Source organism: Archocentrus centrarchus, chromosome 18 (assembly GCF_007364275.1).
Source record: "Archocentrus centrarchus isolate MPI-CPG fArcCen1 chromosome 18, fArcCen1, whole genome shotgun sequence".
NCBI classification, from domain to species: domain Eukaryota; kingdom Metazoa; phylum Chordata; class Actinopteri; order Cichliformes; family Cichlidae; genus Archocentrus; species Archocentrus centrarchus.
The window spans coordinates 20,530,590-20,545,799 of NC_044363.1; the positions used below are offsets into that span (position 1 = coordinate 20,530,590).

A 15,210-nucleotide genomic window follows, 5' to 3' on the forward strand; every position below is an offset into this window, starting at 1 on the left:
TAAATGTTCAGGAAAACTGCAGTATATCATGTATAAGGTGCTGTTTGAACATGCATGGGTGTAAATGGGTGAATGTGGTGTGAAGTGTAAACCACAATGTGTGGTCAATAAGACTAGAACAGTGGTTCACTGAGGTGACAGTGAGGCTGCATTCACAGTATTCACCCTTCATACATTTTAGTATTTCCATGTGCTCGGCATGCCAAACCGAATGGAGTGTAAAGGACCTTTTGACCTTGGTGTGGTCTGACCCCTGGGGTCTCCTTAGGTGGCTCAGACTTCAGACAATAAAATGGCCCAATTAAAGTACTGGGTGCTGGTTGAGCAGGTGACCCATATGCCAAAGACTGCTGCAGGTGCCCAGGATTTTAGTCTGCCTGCAGGACATTTCGTCCACACTCTCTCCCTGCTTTCCCTCCATACTGTTCTGCCAAAAATAAAATAAGTTGGTCCAACTTCAGTTTCCTAGATCAAGTTTGAACTTTTGTGCTAAAATGAATGAAATAATAAAGACCTGGGATTAAGAGCCTACTAATACAAGATATAAGAAATAAGAGATTGTGAGAAATCTGTAATTTGACCATTATTTTAAATTCAATATCACTCATTTCTTTTAAAACACGGGATGCCTTTAAAGAAAGTTCCATGAACTGATCTGGATGCAAATGTTTTGACAGTTGGGAGATATATATATATATATATATATATATATATATATATATATATATATATATATATATATATATATATATATATATATATATATATATATATATATATCTTTAGTGAAGTCCCAGTTTCTCTTGCCTGGCCCTGATTTCGATGTGAGGTTTGAATGCGAAAAAGCAAATCAAAATTCCTTTTGTCAAAACAAAAGTGCCCCTGGGCAGCCACCGAGGGCTGGCTGGGGTCTAGGGATTCCCATGGCCTTACTGCCATCCAGTTGACACGGCCCGCCGCTAACGAGAGCCCGGCTTTACAGTGAGTGCTCGGAAAATCTCTCGTGCCCGTTTTAAACGTCCGTGCGAGAGACGGATTGTGCACTTTGAGCTGTTCCTCGCGGTGCTTTCTAAAGGTGGAAATGTAGTTTTGCATATCCCGAATTGTTTTCATCCCCACCACAAGTAGTTAATTTTTAAGCAATACAATCTGATGTAAGTCTGGGCATGGCTGCGGCAGATTTTCCCAACCCCCCTCTCTCAATCCCTCCCCAGCACTCACACACACGCACGCACGCACGCACGCATACACACAACACATGCGCGCGCACACACAAAAATAAGCGCGTGCACAACGCTGCTGCTGCTGCTCCAAAATATTTTTTTTTACACCACGGTGGGGGCTCCGGAGAATATAAGGTGGCCATATTTGATAGATTTGTGTCGGGCTCTGCAATGCAGAAAGCGAGAGTGTTTGCGTGTGATCTTGCAAGTGACAGTGACACCAGGCAAGTCTGTCGGATTCGTGACTGATCCGGACTTGGGGAGAAAGAGAGAGAGAGAGAGAGAGAGAGAGAGAGAGAGAGAGACAGAGAGAAAGAAGTAGGGGGGGGGGCAGACAGAAAAGAAACAAACAAGTAACAATGTAACTTACATGCAGTCACACACCCCTTTTTCTTGTAACAATGTGTACGTTTTTAAGGAGGGAGGGGGCGCGCAGAGGGAGAAAGAGAGACGGAGAGAGATAGAGAAAGGAGGAGGGGGGTGCGTTCTGAAATAATATAGTCAGCCATTTTTTATGTAAGGGGATTTTTTCTTATTGGGGGGGTTGTTAAAAAATAAATATAAGAGGGCGGCCATCTTTGTTGCTCTGCCTGGTGTAAAATATTCCAAAACGCCCCCCACTTTTTTCTGTGCCGATTTGAATATTAAATAAATATCATATAATCGGACAAGAATACGCTTTTTTTGAATACAAGGACGGATCCAATGACAGGAATATAATGTCCTCTCCTCTCCGGTCCTGTGAGGAAGACGAGGGCATGGTGGTTAATTCCGAGGGAGGAGATTTTGATGAAGAAGACGACGACGGAGACCTAGACGAGAACGCAAGCGACATAAACTCGCCGGCGGCGCCTCGGGAAACTGCAACACCAGCCGCGCCAGGTACAGTAAAAAAGGGAAAACTGGCGGACAAGTCGGGAGCGCGCACACGAAATACAAAAACACACACACTTTAGCGGCACAAAAATAAGGGAGAAAGCGCGTGTTTTGGAAGTGGCAGAAACCAGCAGCTGTTTTTTTCTTTTTCTTTTTGGTTTCCCCCACATCCCGTCCAGGACCAGATCGGTACAGTAGAGACCAGCGAGGTCTTAAGTGAGCGCAGACAAAAAAAAAAAAAAAAACAAGAGGAAAACCAAATTAACGGTTCAGATTTTCCCCAAAATAGACACACACGTCGCTCCACAGAAAGCTGCTGTCTTGTTAGGGCAGCTATATGTTGCTGTAGGTGCCATGTTTGCAGCTGCAAGAGTCGGCGAGAGCGCGCTGTGCAAACACAAGTCCAGTTTGCAACAAAAAACGCCAGAAAGAACAAACACCCCAACCTACTGATGTAGCTATTTCTGCTGTGTTGTGTTTTGCACTCTGTCCTCGCTCCACTTCCTCTTTACGTCTAGCACATCCCCAGCAAAAGTTAAAACTTAACTTGCCACCGCTGCTGGCTTTTGCGTCGCATGCTCACTTCTCTGCCATGAAAAGTTGCAGCTTGTTTGTCCTTAAAAAAAAAAAGAAAAGAAAAGAAAAGAAAAGAAAAATCCCCGTTGACAGGGGTCCTGGACGTGCAGAACTTGCAAATTAAAAAAAAAAAAGCACGGGTTCTGCGGGGGGGTAATAAGGTCGCCCTGAAGGGTAAAAAGCTCACAGCGAGGGAAAGATAGACTGGCACAAACATGGACTCCCACCTTGGCCGGAGGCTATATATATTTGATACCAGTCTGGAGAGGTGCTGCAGACATAAAGCCGGGCAGATAGTGTGAAATCGCGGTGAGAGGCACGAACTTGCCCCACTGTCACTGCCTCATTGTGGCTATGACAGGTCAGAATAGGACTGCGCTGCTGCATGCCGCTCACTTCTTGCAGGACAGAAAGGTGAGAGTGTTCAGCTCCCATCTGCTCGTGTAGAGGACCTGCTCGCTAATTGGCTGAATAACACTTGCATTAAACGTCTATTATCGGGGTTTTTCGCTCCTCGGAGCTGGGCGTTTTTGTTTTCAAGCAGCGGCAGCAGCAGCATGCGTATCGATCACGTCAGGCGACGATTGACTAAATGCCCTTCTGGAAGTTTCTGTGGCAGTGAACTTGCGCGGGGGTTGCAGTGAAAGTAAAGGCTGCAGAAAGTGGAGGCTGGTTAACCACGCTGCAACAGTGGAGATCAGATGGAGCGGTGCAGAAGTGAAGCTTCACTGAAAGCTGAAATAGATAAGCTGTGAGCTTTGGTTTGGATGTGATTGAAACAGTAAAAAAGTCACTGCTGAGCTGTCATACAGGCCCAGAGGGTGATCTCCTGTATCAATAACAGCCTGCAGAAATCATCCCGGCGCATTGTCTTTTGACTTAATTAGCTCGGCTCTCCGGACCCGCCGCCATGCAGTGCCAGACAGATAAATTAGTGTCGGGCCTCCCGTCGAGGACCTTAACCCCATCGCGACCTTCTAGCAGCGGTCACAGCGGTGGTCGGGGTCCCGTCGTGGGAATTGCTGAGCGGGAGAGAAGTCGTTCCAGTTCACCGCACCGGCGGCCTCTGAATCACCGAGCCCTGCGTGCGTGTCGCTGCCGCCCCCGGCATGTGTTCGGCGGCTGCACGCTGCACGCAGACGCGGGAAGCGGGGTTGGTGGGAGTGAGGAGGAGGAGGAGGAGGAGGTGGGGGGGCTGGTTCTGCTGCTGGTGGTGGGAGCGCGCACCAACAAAGGCAGGCAGACAATAAAATCCGACAAAACGTAGCCTATCAAACGGGACGAGTGGCTGGCGGAGACCGCAGCCCATATTTTGGTTATGCTTTAATGCTTTGCTGCTTTCTCTCTGAAGCGGAGGCTGCCATCTCGCCTTGTCTTCCTGTGTTTCTCTTTTCAGTTCCAAGCCAGGTCAGGTTGCAGGTTAAATTGCTTTTCCCGTGGTTGGGATGTTGCCCAGGTACAACAGGGAATAACTAGCCTGACATTTTCAGATCATATGCTCCCTGAAAGCACAGATAATGTCAGGTAGTTTCAGTGCACTGTGCTTCAGACTCCTTTGAGCTACATATTAGAAAAGCTGAGGTTTTCCAACTATTTGTTCTGTTATTTGTATCCCCTAAAATAAAAGTTTTATAAATGTAATATACGATCTTTTAAAATTCTCTTTTAACTCATCAGAATCTAATGATTGATTATCAGCAATAAAACCCACTGGGGCTCTTTTGCAGAAGTGATGATCATCCTTTGCATTGCCATAAACCAATCATCCCCAGGCTGCAGCAACCAGCTGTCAAATCTACTTAGAGCTCTCTGACAAACTATCTAATTTAGCATGTGTCACAATTCAGGCAAGGTCAGAGGTCACTGTTGCCACTGTGTGGCTATCATGCAGCTTTTGTTGTGTCCACTTATGTTCAGCAGGGATTAACAGACTTGTTGAGAAGATTATTGTTTAGCTGATTCTGATAGCTTTCTTTTCTTCCAGGCTTTCTTTAACCCTTTCTCTCCTCCGTTGCTCCTCTCAGACGAAGAGGCAGAGTTATCAGACAGAGAGGTCCCGCTGAGGAAGAAAGGCCGGCCGAAGAAGAAGAAGGACGCGAAGAAGAAAGACAAAGAGGGGAAACCCGTCAAAGCAAAAAAACGCAAGAAGATTGTGAGTTTGTTTGGCCCTTGGCCTGTGGATTTTTTTAGTTTGATGACCACATTACAGCGTTTTAACTGTTTTTGTTTTTGTTTTTTAATCTCACTGCACAGGACAGTGATGTAGAGAGAGACTCAGACAGAGAAAGAGACTATGGCGAGAACTCGGACAGCATTGCCAGCGACTATGGTTCTGGTGAGAAAAAGAAAAAGAAGAAACACAAAGAAAGGAAGGAGAAGAAAACCAAGAAAAAGAAAAAAGACGATGGGGATCGAGACAGCAGTCAGGAGGAAACAACAAAGGTAAAGAGTTCCATTTGTCTCCCTAAAGCCCAAAAGTCATCACTGACAAGTCCGCTCTTGTTCGCGGTCTGATGCGCTGCTCTCTTCTCAGCAACCGTTAGAGCAGAAGACCTCAGCCCAGCTGGCGAAAGAGTGGGGTCTGGAGGATGTCGATCATATCTTCACAGAGGAGGACTACAGGGAACTCACAAACTACAAAGCCTTCAGCCAGTTCATGAGGTACGGCTCGCTCTTTGTTTTCATGCGGCGTTGCTGGCTGGAGACGGGTGGGTGGGTGATATCAAGATGTGCAAATAACGACATGTATGCAGCAGTGGTGGAGCTGAACCTCCTCCAGTACACTTCACAAACTGAGTTTGTTGGATCCCCCCCCCCCCCCCCCCCCCCCCCCCCCCCCCACACACACACACACACACCTCAAGACTTCTGATCAGCTGTCGTCGGGTGTGAAAGGCGTTTGACACAAGATTTTATCTCGCTTTTAAGAGTAAAACAAGTGTAACACTTTTGATGTCCTCTGGGAACGCTTGTCTGAAAATGTTGTGTCATTATTCCTGTATTCAGAACACATTACTTCTCCACACTCGCTGTGAATTTGCACTGCAGGGGTGCAGTTTGGAAGCACTTTGCTCTGTAACTTTTGTTTGAGTTGCTGAGTGGAGACGCTGAGAGTCAGATCCCCTTTAACTGATGCTGCTGCTAATGATGCTGGATGTTGACTGTATGCTTATGGCTTATTTATTTATTTTTGCTCCCCCACGGTGTCTACATTTACTGGTAAGCTTACTGTGAACGCTCAGCCTAGTTAGGAGACTTAGGATTTCTTTTTCTCTATGTGGCTGCAGCGCTTGGCTGACTACCTTTTCAGGGGTTCAGGTGCTTCGGGGTCTTGTTTACGAGCATCTGTGGTGACGCAGATGCTGTGCTGGTCTGCTGTGGTGAAGAGAGAGCTGGGCCTCAAGGCAATGCTGTTGATTTACCGGTTTATCTAAGTACATACCTGGCATCAAGCTGACCAACAGATGCAAGAGTGGAAGAGAGCTTCCAATGAAGGGTGCCTAGTCTCATCTTTGAAGACAAGGTGAAAAGCTCATTCATCTGGGAGGTGCTCTGAGTAGACCTGAGGTGGCCTGAGTACCTGAGTATCTTTCTAGGATGTGTCTTGGCTCTCAGGAATGCCTCATAGGTGAGGCAATGTTTTTGGGATTGGTCAACTAGGAGATGATCCCAGGCCAGATCCAGGATGTGCTGAAGAGGTTATATCTTTTGACTGAAACACCTATCCTCCCAATCTGTAGGCAGTGGTTAGGGGGAGAGAGGGGGAGATCTGGTGAGCTCTACTCAGCCCCTTTCCCTTGGGATGAGGACCCGGAAAAGCAGTAGAATGGATGGCTGGACGGATACTACAGTAGAAACATCAGGATGTGGTTGATTCTGCATTAAAAGTGCAAACAAACAATGTCAATTAATACAAAATTTACTTTAATAATAATAGTAATTTAATCTTTTTTTTGGTTCCACTACTTTCTCTGCTGTGTTTTCATTTCTCAGCATTAAATTGAGCTCATTCTACACCGGTATCAGCACTTTCCTAAAGCTGTCCACGGTGAAACAACCAGCAGCATGTTAGCACAGATACAAGTAGCCTCAGCTGACTTTACTATTACTTGTCTCTGTCCCCGTATGGCAGCTGTGTCTTTCTCATCCCAGCTTTGTATAAATGAGACAGCAGCCCGTGTTACTTGTGACACTGTGTCAGCGGCAGCCAGAGCCTCAGTCTCTGCGGCTGACTCATACCTGCTTTGACTCTGATAAGTAATGGTGGAATGCCCAGCGCCTGTTTTAAGTTGGAGAGCTGTTTGGCTGTCTCACGTCCACTCAGCCAAACGATCTGCAGAGGACAGATAATTGACACTCTGCACACTTGAAATTAACCTACTGAATGCAGCTCTTAGATGGAGCTGAAAGTTTAGGAATTTTACTAAGATGATTTCACTCTCAAAACACTCTCTCGCAGGCCAATGATCGCCAAGAAGAACCCGAAGATCCCCATGTCAAAGATGATGACCATCCTGGGGGTCAAGTGGAGGGAGTTTAGCTCTAACAACCCCTTCAAGGGCAATGCTGCTGCTGTCGCGGCTGCCGCTGCCGCCGCTGCCATCGCTGTTGCTGAGCAGGTCTCTGCAGCGACCGCCTCACCTGAACCACCACCTCAGCCGCCACCTATTAGAAAAGCCAAGACAAAAGAGGGCAAAGGTCTGTAGTCTTCACACTCCTGTACTAGGACCAGGGCAGTGAGATGTTTTAGAGGCTCATGATGCAACAACAGATGTCGACTGATGTTTGGTTTACAGTACTGTGCAAAATTGTTGAGCCACCCCTCATTTTTTATGCATTTTGCATCCAAGGAGCCAGACTTTCTTGTAATTAAAAAAAAAATGGTCTTGATCAGTAGTTCTCCAGGCTTTCTGAAGGTATTTCAAAGTTTTTCTTCCACTGCTTGTACCTGATTATTTTCAGATAAACTTTTTTTTAAAATTAAATTTTATTTTATTTAACTACTTAACACTGAGCTATGAATTGTTCAAGCATAAAAAAGACGCCTAACTCAAGAGATGGACCAGTGTTGTGTCTACAGACAACTTAACAAAGAACCTATTTTAAACTGTACCTTTAGGCACTTTGTTACTAGCAGCCTGTCACAAAAGCTCATTGTTTGTTCTTATTTCTTTAGTTAAATCTACAAAAAAAAATGCCAAAGGTAACACAGTTTGACAGGCATAAAATTGTATGTTTGCACCAACAAAGTGATTCCCAAAGAGCTATTAGCTGCAAATTTGGCATTTTTCAGCATAATGTGCAGTGTGAGTCTCTACAGTCATCTGTAAAACAGGGTGGAGGCTCAGTCATGGTCTGGGGCTGCATTCCAGCCAGTGGTGTTGGCGATCTTGTCAAAATTGATGAACACAGAAAAGTACCATCAGGTTTTGAGCCATTGTGCAATACCATCTGGAAAGCATCTGACCTCATTTTTCAGCATGACAATGATCCCAAACGCACTGTCAGTGCAGTAAAAGAATACCTGGATAGCATTATTGAAGCAGTGTTTGATCATCTCGGCAGGGAACAGAACAAAAGGCAGCCAAGATCCAAAGAAGAGCTTTGAATGTCCTTCAAGAAGCCTGGAGAACTATTCCTGAAAACTGCTTAAAGAAATGGCAAGAAAGCTGCCTCAGAGAGTTCAGACTGTGGTGAAGAGTAAAGGTGGTCATACCAAACATTGACTATCAAGTTCATACACTGTATTTACATTGATGTTTGCACATTTCAATAAATTGCTGCACCTATTTCCCATTTTCCAAGCAAAATATAAAGATATAAATGGTGGCTTGAGACTTTTGCACAGTGCTGTACATGCAAATGCACAACAGTAAATTAAGTGTTTCTTAGAATGCAAACATCACATTTAATCCTATCCCTTTGCTAATGCAGCACACATACTACTTTGTCATTCTCTCTATCCAGGCCCAGGTTATAAGAAGCGCAGTAAAAGTCCTCGAGTTCCAGACAAGAAAAAGGCTTCAGCTGTAGCCAAAGCTAAAAAGATGGCACCCATCCGTATTAAATTATCACCTATTGGTGCCAAGAGGAAGAAGAGCTGCTCAGTGAGTCTGAAGTTTAGAGAATTCGTAAAACACGGAATGAGTGAAATTAAGAATATAGTGGGTCACTTTTATTTTCCTCTACTTTTCGTTGCCCGTCGTTCTTTCTTTCACTCACTTCCCCCGTGCTTTCTTGTGCTCTGTTAGAGCGAGGATATGGATGAGGACGACTCTGAGCAGGAGGACTCCAGTGTTCACAGCTCTTCGGTACGCTCTGACAGCTCTGGCCGAGTGAAGAAGAACAAGCGGGGACGGCCTGCCAAGAAGAAGAAGAAAAGTAAGCGCGGCCTGCTTGTTATATGTACAGCACATAATTATAAATGATGTACAGTCTCCCTGTCCACATCCATCTTATAGCTCCACTGTCAAGTTTGCTTTGGCTTCTTGGAATCCAAAGGAATAATGCAGCTCAACTCTTCTGGTTCAGACAATGAGCTCTCTACTTGCTGATAAAAGGATATTTAAGAGGTTGAACCTGAGCTACTCAGCTTTGAATATTAACAGCACTGAAGCAATCACTGAACAGTATGAAGGCTGAAGATGCTTCCAGCTTTCTTTCTTTATTTGTCACTTTCTGCAGTTTCTCCTGTTAAATCCAGATACAGTGAACCCTCGTTTATCGCGGGGGTTACGTTCCAAAAATAACCCGCGATAGGCGAAATGCGCGAAGTAGTCAGCTTTATTTTTTACAATTATTATACACTACTATAGAACGAAACCAAAGATCAAAACCTGTTTTCAAGCCGAACACATTCTGTGCTGGACAGAGACGAGGGACGGAGGAGATTGATTGACAGCCAGTCAGGATGCAGAACACGATGCGCGTTCATACACTGTTTAAAAAAAAAAAAAAAGCATAAAAAACTGCACTAAAATCCGTGAAACAGCGAGGCCGCGAGAGGTGAAGCGCGTTATAACGAGGGTTCACTGTACTCTTGGAATGTGTATTTCACAGCTATTTAACAAAACATTTTCAAGTTATAAGTATCTGATTAAAATGTGGCCAAAGTGCAGATTTTTCAGGTTTTATTCAAAGGAGTTGAACAAAAATATTGCACCAATCAATTGCAGCCATTTTTATACAGCACCTATTTTCAGGGGCTCTCGTGTAACTGGAGAAATTAACATAAAAAAACTCAAAATGAAAATCTTGATGTTCAATACTCTGGAGTGCATGGAACCACCAAAAAAACTGCTTTATTTTTTTCCTTTGTGATGCTTTGCCATTCTTTTACTGCAGCTGTCTTTAGTTATTTCTTAATGGGTCTCTCTGCCTTTAGCTTGGTCTTTAGCATCTGAAATACATGCTCCATGGGGTTGAGATCAGGTGATTGACTCTGATTATTCCAGTTTCTGACCTTCAGTAAGCTCTATTCACTCCAGAATGAATTTGGTTGCTTCTGTTTTCTGTCACATCATCAATGAACAATAGTGCCCTGTGTCACAGGAAGCCATGCATGATCATTCATCACACTGCCTTCACCGTGTTTTACAGATTATGAGCCTTCCAAGCCTTCTCGATACTTTTTTTTCTTCTGTTACTCTGGTGCAGGTTGGTCTTGGTTTCATCTGTCCAAAGAATGCTGCTCCTGAACTTCTCTGGGTTTTTTTAGACAGAATTTAATAATTTAATAATTAAAAATTTAATAATAAAATAATGCGTTTTATTTGTGGGAGCCTTTCAGGACACTCAAGGTCGCCTTCTATCCTTTGCACCTTCTGGGGAACCTCCTGTACTGTTTTCTAATGAATTCTTCTCGAGTTAAGATGCTTTCTTCATGATGAGTTTTCTCAGTTGAATGCTGTGAAGGGATTTTTCTTTACCATAGAAAGGATCCTATGATCATCCACCGCTGTGGTCTTCCCTGGACATCCAGGTATTTTTTTATGCTGCTGAGCTCACAAATGTGTTTTTTTATTTCTCATTGCTGTTTATTCGGCCATTCCTAATGTTCCCATTTGCTCTCTGATTGATTTATTCTGGTTTTCCCTAAAGCCCCATCCACATTTAAGTGATTGGCTTGCAGTGCATCACTTTGTAGCTGATGGTTGGTCATTATAATGGATATTTCAAGCTCTAGTTACTTAGGCAACCCTCTGTTGTATTTACCATCCTGTCATGCATCAGTCTGCAGTAATATGCCCTCTCATTTCTTAAATCGCTCACCCTAAAGTTGAGATAAGTTTGACTTGAAATTCGCCCCCTTTGCCTTTCATGACGTGTCTTTCCTGTGTTCACACCCTAAAACTTGGCCTGTTTCACTTGCATTGAGAGCTCCTTTGATTGCATGGTGTGGGTTCACCGCAGCAGCTTGCAAATGCGAAACGTGGAATAAACTTTAGACCTTTTGCATCTTTAATTTCGAAGAAATAAGAAGGAAATATGCCACACTTATTCATGGAACACTTTTTGAGAGAATTGTCCAATTACACTGACCCCCTGAAAATAGAGTACTGTGTATAAAAATGGCTGTATTTCCACAGTGGTCAATGCAATATTTTGTTCAACTTCTTAAATGCGAGCTAAGACTCTGCACTTAATGTATACCCGAAACTGACTCCTGCTCTTGAAAATGTTGTGCAGATCTCGCACATTTGACAGTGCTTGCTTCATGTGAACTTGAAACCTAAAGTTGCACATGAAACCACACGCTTATGGTGGAAAGTTAGTTCACCTAGTTAGGGTGAAAAGCTCTTTCGGGAACACAGCATATGAATCATTTGTGACCTTTTGCCAAAGCTTGTCAACTCGCCCTGTGCTTCTCCAGTCCAAGGTGAAGAGGAAGGGGATGGCTACGAGACTGATCATCAGGACTACTGTGAGGTGTGTCAGCAGGGCGGAGAGATCATCCTGTGTGACACTTGTCCTCGAGCGTACCACCTCGTCTGCCTTGAGCCTGAGCTGGACAAGGCCCCCGAGGGCAAGTGGAGCTGTCCCCATTGTGTAAGTACAACTACACGGGAGCACATCTGCTCCCATTTTCTATTTTCGATTCTCCTTTGCATCTTTTTTCCAACATTTATCTCAAAGTACATGGCAACCTGGCACACCTGGGCAGAAAAAACACCTGTTAGTGTTAGCTAAAGCTTGCTTTCATTTGCTTGGAGGATCAGATGAATAGAAACCTTGCAGCATATCAAAAATCTGAGTGGTGAAGTTAATGCGTGCAGACATCCTGTCTTGGTGCAAACTGTTACCTAATGTGGGTTTAATCTATTCAGAAATCGCACAAATATAACTCGGTGCTAGGTCTTTGAGATTAGTCAGTTAAGGTGGTATGAAACTGTTCACTTAATTGCTGCAGGAGGTTTGACGAAATGAAGAAAAATACCAAAATATGGGCAGTCATTAAATCCACTGTGTGTAAACGTTTACGTGATTATTTCAAATGGTTTAGCTGACATCACTTATTGTTTGTTTGCTCGTGTCCCCATTTAAGACTTGAGGTGGTAGCGTATCTGTATGGATATTATTGGAAGTGTAAATAAAGGGGGCGATGCTTATGTTTAGATATCATTTGGCTAATTGGCTGAAAAGAACTGAAAGAGAAAACCTTTTATCTACTATTTATTCAGTGCAAGTCTCAGGTTTATCTCACTAAAGTATCTCTGAATACTAAGAAGTGGTAGACTGGCATCAAATGTGAAAGAGAGCCATATTACAATGGTATAACTGTCACACTGTTTGTTGAAGTGCTAGTGAGATACTTTGGGCCTTTTTCTGGAAGGGTTCGACTCCATTATAACAACTAAATTCAAGTCCGATTAGCCAAGTCCCACTTTCATTAATCCTGAACATTTCACTCATCAAAGCAAATGCCATGTTGTAAATCTGTATGCATTATGCAAAAAGCAACCATTTGTAATCCCATGTAACCATTCTGCAATTTGCAAGTCAGTGGTTCTTGCAAATGGGTCCATCAGGCTCAATAAGCACTTTCATATTCTCGTTTTATTCTGCACAGTAAAAACAAAATATCCGTGCTTTCCACTGGAGTGTTCTCCCTTTATGTCGCCAGGCTAAGTTTACAAATTAGCTAATGCCAGTTTAATACTGGCTCAACGCGATCTGTGCAATCACCTACTACACAAGTTGTTTTTATAACAAAACATTTGGTCCGTAGTGGCTGAGATAGCAGACATTTGTTTTAACAGTCAGTGTTGCACAGGGATAGTAGATCACAAATGTGGGTTTCATATCGTAGCTGTTACATAAATCAGGTACTTCTTTTTTTAACCTTTATTCACCCAGAATAGGTTCACTTGGAGCAGTGATCTATTTTTCATGCACTCCATCCTTTACAGTCACCAAGGCCTACTTAAAACAGCACCTGAGCAGCTCCAGTGAAGGTCCTCTGAGTCCTCCTTTCTCTTTTATCTGATGTCTCACTATCACGTTCACATTTAAGGCTTTAAGAATGTTCTAGCTACAGCCCAGACTTTTTTATTGTGTTCAAAAATCCACAGCGCAACAGCTGCTGGCAACGTGTGCAGAATTGTTATTTTTTTTTCTATGATCTCTAGTGATTAATATGTGACCGTAAAATTTTCCAAAAGAGTTTTGTGGTCATTAAAAGCTACTTTTACTTCATATCTTCACGATGTTCCTCCCTTTAATGGTTACATTTTCTCTTGCTTTCTCAGGAAAAAGAGGGAATCCAGTGGGAAGCAAAAGATGAAGACTTTGAGGATTTTGAGGAGGACAGCGAGGACAGAGTGATATCAGAGGTCGGTGTGAGGGTCGCCACTGGGGTGGATGAGGAAGATGACGACCACATGGAGTTCTGTCGGGTGTGTAAAGACGGAGGTGAGCTGTTGTGCTGTGACACCTGTACGTCCTCCTACCACATCCACTGTCTGAACCCGCCGCTGCCAGAGATTCCCAACGGAGAGTGGCTGTGTCCACGATGCACGGTCAGTTACTGCTTTTTCTATAAGTATCTATGCCTCTCAAATTTCCACCTTCTCATTGCAATAAACTGCTATACTTAGATGTGATTTTTAAAATATATTTTTGCTCCAGTGTCCACCAATCAAGGGACGTGTCCAGAAGATCCTCCACTGGCGATGGGGTGAGCCTCCGCCTCCCATTCCTGTCCCACCCGCTCCTGACGCTCCACCTGACGCACCACCACCACCACCAATGAAAGGCAGGGCTGAGAGGGAGTTCTTTGTCAAGCTGACTGGGCAGTCGTACTGGCACTGTACCTGGATCACTGAGCTGCAGGTGAGTCTGAAGTTTACAACCACAAATAATGTTTTGTTTTGTTTTTTTTTTAGCCACACAGATGTGTCAGAGTAATGGGCCAGGCAGCACACATCTGTCTATTCAAATCAAGCTCCTGTAGCCTAATTTACTTCCCTTTGACAATGTGCAACAGCAAAAACATAAATAAAGGAATGAAATGATATTCACACATTAGTTTCTTATACACTCACTGGCCATTACGTACACCTGTTCAGCTGCTTATTAACACAAATACAGTACCATTCATATGAATGGGTGAGTGTGTCCAAAACCTTTGACTGGTACTGTATCTAATCAGCCAACCACATGGGAGCAACTCAGTGTATTTAGACATGTAGACTTGGTCATGCTAAAGTTCAAACTGAGCATCAGAATGGGGAAGAAGTGTGACTTAAGTGACTTTGAATGTTTTATGGTTGTTGGTGCCAGACTGGCTGATCTGAGTGTTTCAGAAACTGATGATCTGCTGGGATTTTCCCCACACAACCATCTCTTAAGATTTACAGGTTACACCATGTCACAAATCTCAAATCATCTGAAACCGACTTCTTGACATGACAATGACAATGAGTTCACTGTACTCAAATGGCCTCAACAGTCACCAGATCTCAGTCCAATTAATGGATGTTCAGCAAACAAATCTGCAGCAACTGTGTGATGCTGTCATGCCAATATGGACCAAATTCACAGAGGAACATTTCCAGCACCTTGTTGAATCTGTGCCATGACTTAAGGCAGCTCTGAAGACAAAAGGGGGTCCAACTCGGCACTGTCAAGGTGTAACTAATGAAGTGACATGTTAGGTAGCTTGGTTTGTTGTTGATTAAAGACATATTAATCCTTACAGAGTTTGAGTTTTACTGTTTTAATGTTCTTGAGAAGGTAAAATGCTGTAGTGTTTTTACTCTAGCCTGGCTCATTAGCTGGTAACCAAGCCACTCGACAGGGGAGAGAAAGCCCATTGTAAACTTTATTAACGAGATCTATTCTCTTTTCTTTTAGGTTAGCCAACGCAATGCATATTTTGAATGCAGTTACACTGAAACTTTCTAGACACTGTGTCATGTGTAACAGTGGCTTAATCATCTCTGTGGCTGCAGCGGCTTCTCACACACTCTTGCCTCAAACGTCCCACGACAAGGGACCTACTTCACACACAGGCTTCTTAAAGGAAAAAGAACAG

At 43.8% G+C, this 15,210-nt stretch overlaps 1 protein-coding gene across 1 annotated transcript in view; it reads left to right on the forward strand.

Moving 5' to 3' along the window:
- The first annotated feature begins 1,757 nt into the window (after window positions 1-1,757).
- Window positions 1,758-15,210, forward strand: part of chd3 (chromodomain helicase DNA binding protein 3) — a 49,486-nt gene continuing 36,033 nt past the window's right edge. The window contains 10 exon segments of the mRNA XM_030753720.1: window positions 1,758-2,105; window positions 4,700-4,827; window positions 4,929-5,117; window positions 5,209-5,336; window positions 7,135-7,373; window positions 8,643-8,782; window positions 8,927-9,056; window positions 11,548-11,723; window positions 13,424-13,693; window positions 13,803-14,006. Of these exon segments, the coding sequence (XP_030609580.1) occupies window positions 1,943-2,105; window positions 4,700-4,827; window positions 4,929-5,117; window positions 5,209-5,336; window positions 7,135-7,373; window positions 8,643-8,782; window positions 8,927-9,056; window positions 11,548-11,723; window positions 13,424-13,693; window positions 13,803-14,006 (1,767 nt within the window). The 5' untranslated portion in view covers window positions 1,758-1,942.